At 41.4% G+C, this 15,042-nt stretch overlaps 1 protein-coding gene across 1 annotated transcript in view; it reads right to left on the minus strand.

The window, feature by feature from the left end:
- Positions 1–6,079: 6,079 nt before the first annotated feature.
- HGFAC (HGF activator) overlaps positions 6,080–15,042 on the minus strand; it is an 84,476-nt gene continuing 75,513 nt past the window's right edge. Inside the window, exons 11-14 of the mRNA XM_032788629.2 lie at positions 11,236–11,375; positions 9,367–9,507; positions 8,192–8,340; positions 6,080–6,660 (exon numbers count right to left, since the gene is read on the minus strand). Coding sequence (XP_032644520.1) covers positions 6,451–6,660; positions 8,192–8,340; positions 9,367–9,507; positions 11,236–11,375 — 640 coding nt within the window. The 3' untranslated portion in view covers positions 6,080–6,450. The remainder of the gene's footprint in view (positions 6,661–8,191; positions 8,341–9,366; positions 9,508–11,235; positions 11,376–15,042) is intronic.

A 15,042-nucleotide genomic window follows, 5' to 3' on the forward strand; every position in this document is an offset into this window, starting at 1 on the left:
CGGCGCCCGCTCGCTCCCGGGGCCGGGGCCGCGGGGTCACTTTCAAAATAGCTTTCTTAGCTCGCCGCTGCACGCGGACAGCCGGGAGGGGGGGGGGCGCGGGGGCTGCGCCAGCCGGAGCCACGGGCTCCCTGCGGCGGCACGGCCGAGCCAATGCCCCCCCCCCCATGCCGAGCGGGGGGCAAAGGGGGCTGCGCTGCGGCCGGGCTGGGACAAGTGGTTAGGCACGGGTCGAAAGATCCCCCTTTTCCCTCGCATGTGTGAGCAGGCGCCAAATACTCCGCTCGCCACAGCCCTGAACTTTGGGAGAGGCTCTTGGCTGCATAATGCCGGGGGGAGCAGAGAGCAACTGTGAAAAAACGGGACGGGGTGCCTGAGGCGTCTATAAAAGAAAAAGTCCCAAAACACAGGACTGTTGCTATAAAAATGGGACATCTGGTCCCCCTAGAATAATGGGCCAGGGTAGGGTGACCAGATGAGAGGAAGAAAATCTCAGGATACATGGGGGGTGGGGTCTGCCCATGGGGGGAAAAAAAAAAAGTCAAGCGCTGCCAGCGGAACCAAAAAAAAAAAAAAAAAGGAGTACCACAAAATACAGGACTAATTGTGTCCTGAACAAAGTGTTATCGGGATATCTGGTCACCCTACGCCAGGGTGAAACGCTGGATCCCCTAAGGCAGCTTCGCCACTGATCCATGGGATGAAGCAGCGCCCCGGTCCCAACACCCTGCAGGAACCCCAGGAACTGGGTTTGGACCCCAATCTAACCAAGGGCTGAGCTCCAGGCATCGCTTCAAACACTCGCATATTCCTGTGAAAGGCCAGCGAGAAGATTCGTGTGTTCAGAATTGGGCACGTGCGTAATGTGCTGGGCCAAAACCATGGCACTGAACTCTGCCATTTAGAATTCTCTCTACTCTTATTTTTTTTTAATGCTATCACCTTCTATTTCTCTTGCACCAAGATGCTCTATAAGCATCTCTGAAATGCAGCCACTTCTGAGGTGGACTGTTATAAGCATCTCAGAAATGCCACTTCTGAGGTGGACTCTATAAGCATCTCTGAAATGCAGCCACTTCTGAGGTGGACTATTGCACCCGTACAAAAGTGGGACAAATCCATGTAGAAAATCCCACAGTCAGGGATAGTGTTTGAAACTTTATTCGGTGGGGTCTGGAAACCTGGGTAGAAGCAACCACCGAGTGGAGGATTCCAGGAGCCAGGACCACAGGACTGCAGGCTGCCAAAATAGGTCTAGGCACCTCAGCCTCTGCTGCTAGGGATGAGAAGAGGATCCTGGAGCAGACAAGGTGCCTCACCATGAGGGCTGGAAGAGGTACTCCAGGTCCAGCTGCCGCAGCCTCTGCTCCTTGGTGAACTCTCTCAGCATCACCATGACATCATTCTCAAACACCTCCAGGGTGGGTTTTGCTTTTATTGCCCAGTAGTCAATATCCCAGTTGTTGCTGGGCTCATTGATCGACCGTCGTAGAGGTTCAGCTGCCGCTCGGTCATGCTGTTCAGATTCTCCTTTGGAAAGAGGCTGAGCAGCAGACAGTTCTCCAGCATGCCTCGCTTCCTGCTCTCATACAGGAGCCAGGCTCTCTTGGCCTGCAGGGGCTCGCTGGGGTGTTCCTGCCAGGGGGGCAAGGGGACCTCCAGCAGGTGCTTCCGCGAGTCGGCCAGGGAGCCCTCCCTGATAGCCGCGTCAGGCGGGGAGCAAGCTCAGGTGGGAAGCGCAGAGATCCCATCAGAGGAGAGACAGGAATCAAAGCCCCATCGCCATCCGGCTTCCTGGGCCTGGCGGCTCTACTCCAGCCTCCCCTGCTCTCTCATCTCTACTTTTCATAGGCAGGAAGATCAGCCTAACAGACAAGAGTCGGGATTAAGACATAAATACTTACTTCGTTATCCTACCAAGCATGAGCAATGCTCCCTACTACCACTCTAGCCCCATCCCCTTAGATTGGAACTTGGGCACATTCGTTCCATTAGAAACCAAAATGTTTTGTGCTTCATCTCAACCCAGAGGTGAATTTTCCCAAAAAGTTTGAGCAAACCATGTACACAGTGCCATCGAGGTACATGGCAGTACACAATTGCTGTACATGTTTATTATTTATATTGGAGGAGATTTCCCAAGGCACAAAGGGCAGTTGGGCTGGGCACTGGCTCTCATTTAAAATGAAGGGTAGTTAAGCAGTTAATTGTCTTTTGTGTCTCCGCATTCCCTCACAGTGCCCAAAAGTGTGCTAGGTGTTTACATTCAAAGCCTCTCTCTTGCAATCCAGTGCACAGGTGCAAGGATCCACAGCTCATACAGATCCCATTGCAGGATCGAGGGCTATATGAACAAAAGGTAAATTCAGAACAGGTAAATGATACCAAACAAACAGAAGTTCTCTTCTCCCTTGGAGGAATATACAGCCCAGTGTGCTATAGTTTGACTCTTACATGAGGAATTAGCTGCCACCAGATGAGTGGAAAACTGCAACAATAAACATCCCTCCATAAGATAATGCAAAATTTCTCTTTTTAAAAATGTATTTAACATAATGTAAAGGCTCTATCACAAAATACTTTCTGGCAACTCCACTCAAGACCGCCTCAGAGATGATAAAAAACAAGATGCTGATTACTTGAGATGAATAAATATTCCTTTTTTTCTTTTCAAAAAGGACTGCCACAAGATAATGAAGTGAAACAGCCTCAATTAATTTTAACCTCTAGCTGATAGACTAAATAAAATTGGTTATGTATTTGACTGCCTTAGATTTACACAATTAAACAATGAACAAAGTAGAGTCTATCATTCTAAAAATATTTCCTACCAGAGTTTTAATTTGATGGTAACTAATTCCATCTTTTGAATTTGTTTGAGCTTCTGTAGCCACATCACAGTAGACTTTTCTTACAATGGCATAGTAAAATATTCTAGTTTTGCCGGTATCATTAGATGCTTAAATGTATTTATTTCCTTTGAATTAGTCACTTTGGATGAGATGTCTCCTGATACATAATAAAGGAGATTTTATTAAATTGTGCATGAAGTGTGCTTTATATTTTATTAGGGACTCATTTCTAACAATGGACTTTTGCATTGACCTCAATTTCTAGCTAAAATCATCTTTAATTTGAGCATAAATATAGGATGGGACTTCTCTCTCTGGTCAGATAATCTCTCATCTGTAAATATATGGGAATGGTGAAGTAACAATATGAGGTATAATTAAAATTTCCATCTAAACAAAGTGCTAAATTAGGCGTAGATCCGCAAAGGTATGTCAGCACCTAATTCCTTGATCAAGGGTATAAACCCAACAAAAATCTACAAGGTGCTATGAGTCCTTTTGGACTGCACTGTGAACAACATTCTCATCAGAATGAGAGTCTGGAGGCAGACCATTCTTAGTGGAGTCTTTTGTCTCTGGATTTTGCTTCTGCTGCTAATATTACAACATTCTAGTTTGTTGACCCTCAGGTCACAGTGCAGGGATTATCTATTCACCTTGGGGGCAGATCCACAGCTTGATTAAATTGTCAGAGCTCCAGTAAAGTGAATGGCATTATGACAATTTTCACCAGCTGAGAGGAACTGCTCCTCAGGCCTTTGTTTCAAAGAGGTAGGTTGAGTGGATTAAGTTTCATTTCCTTTAGAATTGACTTTTTGTCCATTCTGTTACTGTTATCATACACTGATATAAATAGGTCCAGATGCCTCAGTGAGCATTTTTAAAAGGAAATTATAAGATCAGTAACTAAAAAAAAAAAAAAAAAAAGCTGTCATCAGCACCAAACTCCAGAACTCACAGCCAGCCATTCCTTCAGTCTCCCCAAAACTGAGTGAAGATTGAATGGCTGCATTCATGGCACCAGACATGCAAATAAAAGTATGTACAGTTTAGATGGATATTAATTTTAAAGTGAAATTAAGTCCATAGAACAGATGCAGTATCGTTCAGGGAGTGTTAAAATCTCCCACACTGTGTCCCACTAATTGATTTCAACAAACCCTATTCCAGAGGCACTATCTCTGGAGATGAGTAGTATAGTTTGCCTTCATGCTAGTTCAGTCCTTGTGGTCCACCACATGGTAATAATGGGTATAATTATTACATGGACACATTCTTTTCACACAGGCTACCAAGCCATCATCATACTGGAACTGATCAGACCCCCAGACCCAAACAATTCTCTACTTCAGGCAGGTTTGGAATCCAAATTCATATCAGGATCTGAATTTTCAAACCCCATTAGTGGGTCACGCAGGCCAAACTTGGATCTGAACATACATGACTTTGCAAAGATCAGAATTGAGACCCAGATCTAAATTTGGTGGCTTAGACTCATCTGAAGTAAAACATTTTGATTGTTAGAAACTTGTGCAGATTTGAAAAATATATATAAAAGTAAAAAAGCCACTGAGTGAAATTCACCCTTGTGCAGAAGTCAAGCACACCATTATGTATTGCTGAAACTTAAGCATGGGGTTTGTACAAGGTTTCTGCACAGGGATGATTTCATCCTGTATCTTTTACCAGTCCCCTGAACCATCAAGCTCCCCTTGATTTTAATTTATATGTTTAAAATAATAGAGTACCAACAAAAACAGACTTTCAATGTTGTTATATTTTTATTCAATAATTCAAATCGCTTATCTTGTTTATTAACATTTGCATTTTCTTTATACTTTTAGAAACTTACTTCTTTGTTTATACACTCTATCTCTGTAATTTTAAAAATCATTTGGTGCATCTAAAAAATCCCTGTGGTTTATAATACTGCCAGACCCATCAAATGGAATCATTTATTTTAATGGTATAAAATATACATGTATCCAATCAGCATTTTAAAGTTTCAGATATTTTTAAACAATTTTTGAACATATTTAATAGTATAGATAAAAGGCTCTTAAAAACTCTTCAGTTCAATATTTGAATAAGATCATCTGAATTAAAATTCCAGGACTTCATGTAACTGACATGTCTAGAAGGTCTATTTTAAAAAAGCCATAATCTACCATTTTGATGACAAGTCAGAGGATTATGGCTTTCTGATGTCAAATCGATGCAGTTTGACTTTATGTTATGATGACAGAGTATGCAATCATTGCCACCATCTGTGTTATCAATGGTTCCATTGGACAATAACCTATATAACACGACATGTATCACTGAAACTCCAAGAAAAATTATTTGTGACTCACTACTACCTATCCGTTCTTTTTTATAATATATGGGACCCATACTTTTTAAGTTCCAAAACAATTACAATATTTATTGGTACAACAATGTGAGATATCATTAAAAACAAGAAAAAGCCAGAAGGCTGTTAATCACTCTTCAATGGTTGTTGAAGTGATGCGTTTACACTACAACTCTCAGCATGAGCAGCAACTGATGTGGTCTCAGAAAGGTCCGAGTCAATCATTCTGAAATGTTTTTTTAAATAGTAAATGTAGCAGTTTGGGGAAATGTTGGACTGAGCACACTGGAAAATTAAGGTCCTGATTCAGCAAAGCACTGAACTAAGTACGTTCTCAATTTTAGGCACATCCTTAAATCCACCCCCTATTCAGCAAAGAATGTATTTAATTTTAAGTACTTTGCTGATTCATGACCCAAGTTCTCTATTTTTCCATAGAACTAGTTTGGCACAGGCAGCTGCGGTGCACATTTTCCTGAAATGCTCTGCCGTTGTGTCTCAATATTGACCTGCAGGGAACACCTGTAAGGGCGTGAGAATATTTCAGTCTCCATGCTCATTCACTTCTTGAGGTCTGTGCTGGGATTAGCAAAAAGGATGCTAGTTTTGAGGGTGAGTTTTGTATGTGGCCATCCCTCCACCAGGGACTGGCTGGAGACACCAACTAACTCATTTCACCAGAGGACTGTGGGATTTCCCCGAGGGTGCAGAACTCCTGTTTCAACCTAGGCCCTGCTCCCACTCCGTCTCCTTCCCCAAACCTCCACCCCACCTCTTCCCACTCCCACTCCACCCCTCCCCGGAGTGCGCCCCACCCTCAATCCTCCTCCTCTCCCCCAGTGCCTCCTGCTTGCCGCAGAACAGCTGATCACAGCAGGCAGGAGGCACTAGAAGGGAGGGGTAGGAACTGATCAGTGGGACTGCCAGTGGGTGCTGAGCACTCACTATTTTTTTCCCGTGGGTCCTCCAGCCCCAGAGCACTCATGGAGTCAGCACCTATGCATTTCATACAGATCATGAAGCAGGCACCAGATAGCCATGAATTTTGGTACATACTAACTTGGATATATATTTGAACTAATTACATAAGTGTGGAAGGCTCTGCATCTCATTATTGGAGCCATTCAGTGCCCTCAAATTCAAAATAAAAAAATACAATTTGCTGACATCAGATCAATTTTAATGGTACAGCTTAGAATTGCTAAGAATTATTGGCCATAGATATGTTACTCTAGGATATAATGTTCATACAACATGCGTGGCAACAGTAACATATGGAAGTTCTGCTATTTGTTTTCCGGGGGAGATTAGTTTATTTATCCAGTCCACATATTTGGTCACTCGGGTATAAACTCCAGGTTTGTTGACCCTGCCGCATCCATCTCCCCAGCTGATAATCCCATAGAGGTAAGATATTTTATTTTTTTCACAAGCCAGAGATCCACCAGAATCACCCTGCATTAAAATTAGGGAAAGATAATCTTAACTTGTTAATCTTGTTACAAAACAATCTTTAATTTAATCAGTTAATTTAATCAGTCCCAAAAGGTGACTCATTTGAGAGAATGAAAGATTAGGTTTCTCTTACCCTAAGACAATATTTTTACAAAGAAAATGTTTTCATCTTACTAAGCTGTGCATTGAGCACTCAGATGGTACGGCCGTGAGTGCTAAATAAATGTTGATTTAAAAAAGTAATAAGAAACTGTATAATATGGATTTAGTAAATATCCGTGCTTTTATGAAAGACAGATTAAGACACCATTAAAATATAAACCCCAGTTGTAAAAATTGTGAATTGTGATATGGATCTTTTCCCGCCATGACTAGAAGAGTAGGGTCAAATACACAGTAATGAATGCTTTTGAAATCTCACCATTAAGGCTCAAGTGACTAATGCTCTTTGCATTGAAGACAATGGAAGTTATGCCATGAGTTTCAATAAGAGCAGGCTCAAGTTAACAATTTTCATATGGCCTCCATTACAGCCACATTCATGGACACAACTGAGGTACTTGTCATGCAAATCATGTAGTTAGGCATGTATACAATTAGCACACCCAGATGTGTGATTCTGAAATTCTACATGGCAATGCCTGGAAATTTTGCATGTACTATAATTGCAGCTATTTAAAAATTTGGCCCTGAATATCAGCATTTCCATTACAATTGTAACCACAAGTATCTTTGGACCTAAAAACATTCAATCTATCAAATAGACAAGGCCATATTCATGCCTGCTTTGGACACTACACCAGTGTGGATTTGGTATACCATGATGTATGCAAGCTTTGCAATCATCTAGCAAGGGCATTCTTTTTTTTTTAAAAGGAAAAGAAAACTACACACATTTATATTTTTAAGGCTGAAAATAAAATCTTGTTAGCAGCACAGGTGAAATGAACCACTATTCCTTAAGTACCTGAAACCTAATGTAAAAAATTGAAAATATATTTTTTCCATCAAAAAATTTCTCTGAGATCAAAGGAGAAAGAAAAAGTTTTGATGAATTTACATCAAATGTTTCCGTGAACAGCAATGTCATCAAATGAAGTTTGAGCTCTCCAAAGATTAATTTACTTCTTAGCACTTTGTCCATTACTTTTTACAAATAATAAATGTCATTCAATCTGTAGCTCTAAATGTTCCCAGCCACTGGTAAGCAAGTTGCCAACTGCTCTCCAAAATAGAGTCCCAAAGCACTGACAACCTGCTCCATCAAAATGAACCAATTAAAACAAAATCTGATGGTCTGTGTAGAAATAATCCCTTTAATTTAAAAAACATGTTAATCTGTTGCAATAACAAATCTGTGCCCTCACCTAGAGCCAAAATGTGAGAAAACCAAAAATAAGAAACAAAACAGAAGAAAAAATCATAAATATGATGGTTTAAAGCTTTTTTAATACTGCAATATCTCTCTCTCTCTCTCTCTCTCACACACACACACACACACTCCCATCCCCAATCAATTCCATAGCATTACCTGGCAGGCATCTGATTTGCTATCAAAGTAACCAGCACAAAACATGTATTCGCTAACTTCATCTCCATAAACTTCAGGGCTTCTGCACTTGTGGTCAGGAACAATGGGAACCAATGCTTCTTGCAAAACATTAGAATAGTTGGATGCATCTTTAAAAAAAAAAGTCAAAAAATTAATTCCTTTTAGCTGTAGAGTAGCTTATCAGGGGAGCTTGCTGCACCACACAAGTTTAAGAGCTATTGAGTGTTTTGACCAAACACTCAACGGTTCTCAAACTTGTTTATATTGTGAACCTTTTCTGAAGACAGTGATTACTATGGTGGACCACATGGTCCCTTAATCTCTCAAACAGGATTCTACATCTTCCCTTTAGCAATCAGAGTACTTAGCTATGTTACAAAGTAATAGCTACATTTTTCAAAAGCAGCCTTTGGTTTTGGGTGCCTCCATTTTTAGGTACACAGCTTGAGAAACGAGGTGTCTTTTGAAAAACTAGGACAGTTTTAGAGAAATACACTCAATCACTTTGGTACAATGGCTGTAGCTGCATAGTTACGGTCTCTCAAATTTTGTATCTATCTTGATGTACCTGACTTTACATTTATTAGCAACAACTCTCTCATCATCTCCTGCAGTCCCCAATCACTCCTGGTCCATTTACAGTTTAGTTCTATCCTCCTGTACAGTGTTACCCAACAAGCGGTCCATGGACTGGTGCTGGTCCCTGAGATCTCCCTGCCACAGTTTAAGAAGACAGCAAGACAGTCCCTGGTATCAAAAGATTTGAGAAACTTCTGTGTATTTGCTAACCCTTCACATTTCGTGTCCTCCACAAATATGAACATAGCTGAGTTTTCACCACAAAATATCCATCAAAGAAAGCCATGAAGCTGCTGCACAGAGTGCAGAGATGGGCTTGGAGGGGTTTTCAGCTTAATTAATCAAAAATACTTTGGGAAAACTAAGGATTGTACTAGCAAGAAACATTACAAGCTTGAAGACTGACATGTTTCACAATCACCTCCAGTAACCAGTTACTTAAACTCAGCCCCCCCCCTACCACCACCCCACCCCACCACCATCATTCAAAAGTCTGCGTTTGAGAACCACTGAAATGTCAGGCTTGGGTTATGCTCAATTTCTTTTCCTCACATCAAATTTGTCATTCGACTCACTCTCATGCCTATGTCCCCATCCAGCAATCTGACATTTGTGTTGATCAGGGAAGGACATGCCGCTTTCTGGCAAGCAGACTGGCTGAACAAACTGGGTCTTGACAGCACAACGCTGGTTATTCTTTTTGAGCCTAATTAAAACTGCAGGAAAGAAAATACAGCAGTAGTAAAATTAGAGTTGTTTCTTCTTAATTGGATTGGTAGCAGTAAATCTCAGGGACAATTCTAATTAATCCCTAGCCTCTTAATTAAGATATTTCAAAGACAGACTTATTCCAACAGCTGCTGATTTCACGACCAATTGAAGGCTGACACACATTCAACTATTCCTGTTCCAGAGAGTTTACTTTTATGTTACAGAGTAGATGTTCCTGCACCTCCTTATGGGGGAAGGGGAGACAGAAAGGTGTGGGAACAATTTTTATAGTGGGGGGTGCTGATGATGGAAACCATGTATTTGGCATCTATTACTACTTCAAACCAGGGAGTGCGACGACATCCGCAGCGCCTATAGTTTCAGCACCAATTGGGGGGGGGGGGGGAATCAGGGTTATGAAAGATAAAGTATGCACTATTTCTTTTTACAAAGCAGGGGTCAGGTTTCCAGAGGTGCTAAGATGCCCACAGCTTCAGCTGAAGTCAATGGGAGATACTCAGCACTTCTGAAATCAGGACATGAGCTTAATTCCAGTCTTCCCTACACTGATGTCACTTCTGATTAACACGAGGGTGAGCAAAATGAGACCTCAGATCCAGATTAATCTCTCCAGATTCTTATACCACATCAGTCAACATGGTACCTGACCATCTGCTGTTAATACCATATCTACTACAAAACGTTCATAAGCTGTGAGGAGGAGAACTTATTCTACTCTTGTGCTAATGTTTCCCATGTGCCAGCCTATTAAATAGCCTCAAAGACAAAGGGCTCTCATGTTTGGATTGTTAATGGAGAACGTCCAGGTTCCATCATCCTAAATATGAAAATAGGACATTCCTGTTCTATTGTCAATCTGATTTAAACACACATTTGAATGACCTGCAGTTTAACTTTTAACTGAATTGATAGGCTTGGAAATAATCTATTATGCAATTATTTCTTTAGTGTAAAAAAGATGCACAGATTCATAGATTTTAAGAGACCATAAGAGACCATTATAATCTCTAGTCTGACCTCCTGAATAACACAGGACAAAGTGCACCAACTAATTTATACCTCAAGCCCATAACTGCTGGTGAAGTACTACATGTGTTTTAGAAAGATGTTGACTCTTGATTTAAAGAGTTCAAGTGACACAGAATCTATCACTCACTTAGGTCAATTGTTCAAGTGGTTAACTACAGGGCCGCCTGGGGGGGTGGGGCGGGCGGGCAAGTGGTGCGATTTGCCCAGGCCCTGGGGCCCACAGGGGCCCCACAATCCCTGGCCCAGCGTCGGTTCGGGTCTTCAGCGGCATTTCAGCGGCAGGGGGCCCTTCAGTGCTGCCGGAAACCCAGACCACTGCCAGGTGAGTACAAGTGCCACAGCTCCCCCGCAGACCCCCTGAATCCTTTGGGCGGCCCTGGTTAACTACCCTCCCAGTTAAAAATGTGCACCTTATTTCCAGCCTGAAATTCTCCAACTTCAGTTTCCAGCCACTGGATCTTGTTATGCCTTTCTCTGCTGGGATTAAAAGCCCTCTAACTGTCAGAAATCTTCTCCCAAGGCAAGTACTTACAGAATACAATCAAGTCACATCTTGACCTTCTCTCGGATAAACTGAACTTCTTAATTTTCTCACTGTAAGGCATTGAGATGCAATATATTTTTTCCAAACTGACTGAACTCTACCTGCCTGAAATAAAATGGTAAAAAAATAAAATACTCACCAATATCGTGTTCAGTTGGGTTGAATACTGAGTAATCTGGGTGCAAAATGTATTTCTCTATTTCAAATGTTTGCGTTACATCTGTTGTTTTATTAAATAAATGCTGACCCAGAACAATTCTAATACTGGACTTCAGTGGACTAAATAAAAAGAAAACACAATTAGTCAGGGCCAAATGCTGTCTTTTTGAAGAAGAAAAAAAAAGATGTGCTTAAAGTGTGGTTCCACACTGCACAGTAAATGCAAAAAACAGTAACACGAGAGCCTTGGATTTAAGGGACCACTCCAGCCCTCACTAAAGCCAATGGAAAAACTCCAATAGGAGTTGGATCAGGTTCTTATTTTACATACAAACAATCAAGAGCATGGGACAGCCATTCAAGAGTGATCAGTAGGGCCATACTAAATTCACCATCCATTCTGGCCAATTTCACAGTCATAGGAGTAAAAAGTCAGTTTCATGGTTGCAGATGTTTACATCTGAAATTTCAGAGTTGTAACCATGGGAGTCCCAACCCAAAAGGGAGTTTTGGGCAGAGGCGGTGGTGTTGCAAGGCTATGGGTGTGTGTGCCACCCTTACTTCTACTGTTGGCAGGGGCATTGCTGCTGGCAGGGCACTGCCTTCAGAGCTGGGCAGCTGGAGAGCAGCAGCTGCTGGCTGAGTGCTCAGCTCTAAATCCAGTGCCACTGCCAGCAGCAGCACAGAAGTTAGGTTTGTGGGTTACCATATGTCCAGGTTTCCCAGCAGCCTCCCGCCCAGATTGGGAGCTGACAGCCGAGGTCACAGCTTCCTGCCCAGGTCAGGTGCTAACAGCCACCCTCACTTCTGCACTGTCTTCAGAGCTGGGCTCCCAGCCAGCAGCCGTGAAGCTTCTTGCAGCTGAGGGGAGGTTCCTGAAGGTGGATCTGACCCAGCTCTGGCAGTGGCACCTGCAGGGAAAAGGAAGTCCCATCCCTCCCAGCCTGGGACTTGCAGATGGAACCTGGCGTACAGTTGGCGCTCCAGCTAGGTTGCCCCTAGCTCTGCCCCTCCCATATAATAACTAGATGTCATGGGGGAGATCAGATTTCACGGTCCGTGATGCATATTTCACCACTGTGAATTTGATAGGGGCCCTAGTTATCAGGAAGTGTATGGAAGCATACTAAATACTCTGATGTTGAAAGCAATGAGATCAAAATCACTATTGCTGTAAACTCAGTTGGAGTTGCACATGCATCCATCCTTAGAGGGTTTTAAGGCCCGGCTTGACAAAGCCCTGGCTGGGATGATTTAGTTGGTGTTGGTCCTGCTTTGAGCAGGGGATTGGACTAGATGACCTCCTGAGGTTTCTTCCAATTCTAATCTTCTATGATTCTATGCAAAATTCATCAGTAAATTCAGCCATCACTGTTTTGAACATCAAAGAATCTGTGTTCCTCAAAACCATTTCATTATATAACCGAAGCATACAATATGCCTGCTGTAATGCAATGTGCACAAGTAGTTAGCCAGCAGTAACAAAGTTCCCTTATCCTCATGTTTGTAGCCATTTCCTCCCAGAAATAGATGCATGATGCCTTCTCCAGCGCTGAATATTTAACTGGGAGACGGGTCAGGGTCTGATTGGTGAACTCTAGTATACATTGAAAACAGCTTCAGTTTAACAATTACTGTATGTGTGGTATAAGAAGGAAGAGCAGGAAGCTCTTTTTTAAAAAGTAAGAAAGAGACAACAAAGTAACAGAAGATATTCCAAAGAACAGGAAAGGCAGGGAACATGATTTTCTTGTGATTCTTTTCCAACAGCAGCCTAGTCAATATGCCCCACTGGAAAAGATGTTGTGGCCCTCAAAGCAAATTGGAGGCCCACCATTTCTAGGGCAAATATCTAAAATATATCTTATTGATGCTAAACTGACATGCTATGGCTTATACATATCCTGCTACTTTATACATCCAGGTTCGGACAAAACAAAAGAGAGGGTTGTCATACAAAAAGGGAGTGGTACAGGTATCTCTTGTCACCTAGTGGAGAACAGCTGAGCTGAACCATCTGATCAGCAATCTCATACGTGCTAATCATACATAAGAGTACAGAATATGATGGAGCAACTATTGAAAATCTGCAAGTATCAAGCCACCAGCTGGAAGTGGGCGGAAATGTCTTGAATTGCTGCCAAAATTAGTAGCTATTTCACAACATTTGGAAAACAAATGCATTGTGGCTGAAGATCCACATGCTTCACCACAACATTCAGGATGATATTATTAGCTCTAGAGGCTATCTGCATATTTATTTCTGTTACTCTCGGCTTCCTCACTAAGCAAAGGAACAACGGGTACAAAATGATGTAACACTTTTCTCAATTGATGTGATCAGCTTCACCTCTGAAAACAAAGAGTATCCTGCTTGTATGGCAAATGGATTATTCAGAATGAAATAGGTGCATCTGATATTTAACGTTTTCCTTACCTATTACGTCTAGAAATTTCAAAAAGACTAAGGAAATTAGCTGCCCAAGTCCCAGTAAAATTCAATAGCAATTGGCCATCTAATTCCCTTGGGCTCTTTTCCAGACTTCTCTCTTTTCTATTTAATGGCATTGAAATTTAATTTATTTTATATAATAAATCATTACTCAGCGCTTTTGAGCATTTTGAACTAAACATTAAACACTACAGTAGGCACCTAATTTCATCTACAAAGTGTGTATTAACATCCAGCCAAATCACTGACTGGGGGTGGGGAATGATATGTACATACAAAACTCTTTGTTATTGGTCCAAGTAAATACTCATGCATGCAAGTGCTCATTTTGCATATTCTTACACTTCAAGTGGACCCATTAATTTCAGTAAGGCTATTTAAGAAGTAAGTAAGGGGTAAGAGTGGAAGAATAGAGACACAAATTATTTTTTAGCTCGTGCACGTGCATTGCAAGAATCTACTTCTGAAAATGTAGCTTTTTCTGTCCTTCAGGAATAATAAATAATAAATACATAAATAATATCCTTTTGTATTTATATAGTATGTTATCTCAGAGCATCTCTTTTTTATGGACAGAAGGAGTAAGGTACAGAGAAGATGAATGACTAAACAATGGTCATAAAAGTAGTTTGTAACTGAGCTAGGAATACAGCTCAGGCCTTCTGACTCCCAGTGTTGCGCTTTACCCACTAGACCAATGCTGCCTCCCTACAGCAGCTCCTAACAATACATTCTGAATATCTTAAACTGTTATTGTGGACATCCAGTTATTATATATTGTTGAATTATATATTGGAATTCTAAAATTCCAATCAAGTGCAATTTTATCTGGAGATTTAGTCAAAGAAATTGTTCCTTTATATAATTTTCCCCTCAGTTTACTTTCTGCTTTGTTGTCCTGTTTTTCCTTCTATCCAGTTTATTTCACGATCATCTTACTGATGTCAGAGAATAAACATGTGCCTGCTTGAACATAGTTACATAGCAGTATCAGAACAAAAAACAGGCCCTACATCTTTTACCTATAGTATGGCTTGATAGTATCTTTGCCATCTCCATCCTATAAAATTTAAAATTCTGCTATCAGATGAAGATCTAAAAACACCTCCACTTTTTTCAGCCTCTTGAACAAATGGTGGATATATTCCCTCTGTGGTTCAGGGATTGTCTTTTATTGTACAATAGGTAGCACAAATGGTGCTGAACCTGGCTGATCTCTAGGCGTGACCATAATATAAACATTAAATAATAATCATCCTTGCTATAACTGTAATGAAATACTAAATTGTACTATATTGTTCAGGCAAAAGGTGGCACCATGTGTAACATACCTTA

The sequence above is a fragment of the Chelonoidis abingdonii genome, chromosome 5 (assembly GCF_003597395.2).
Source record: "Chelonoidis abingdonii isolate Lonesome George chromosome 5, CheloAbing_2.0, whole genome shotgun sequence".
NCBI lineage: Eukaryota > Metazoa > Chordata > Testudines > Testudinidae > Chelonoidis > Chelonoidis abingdonii.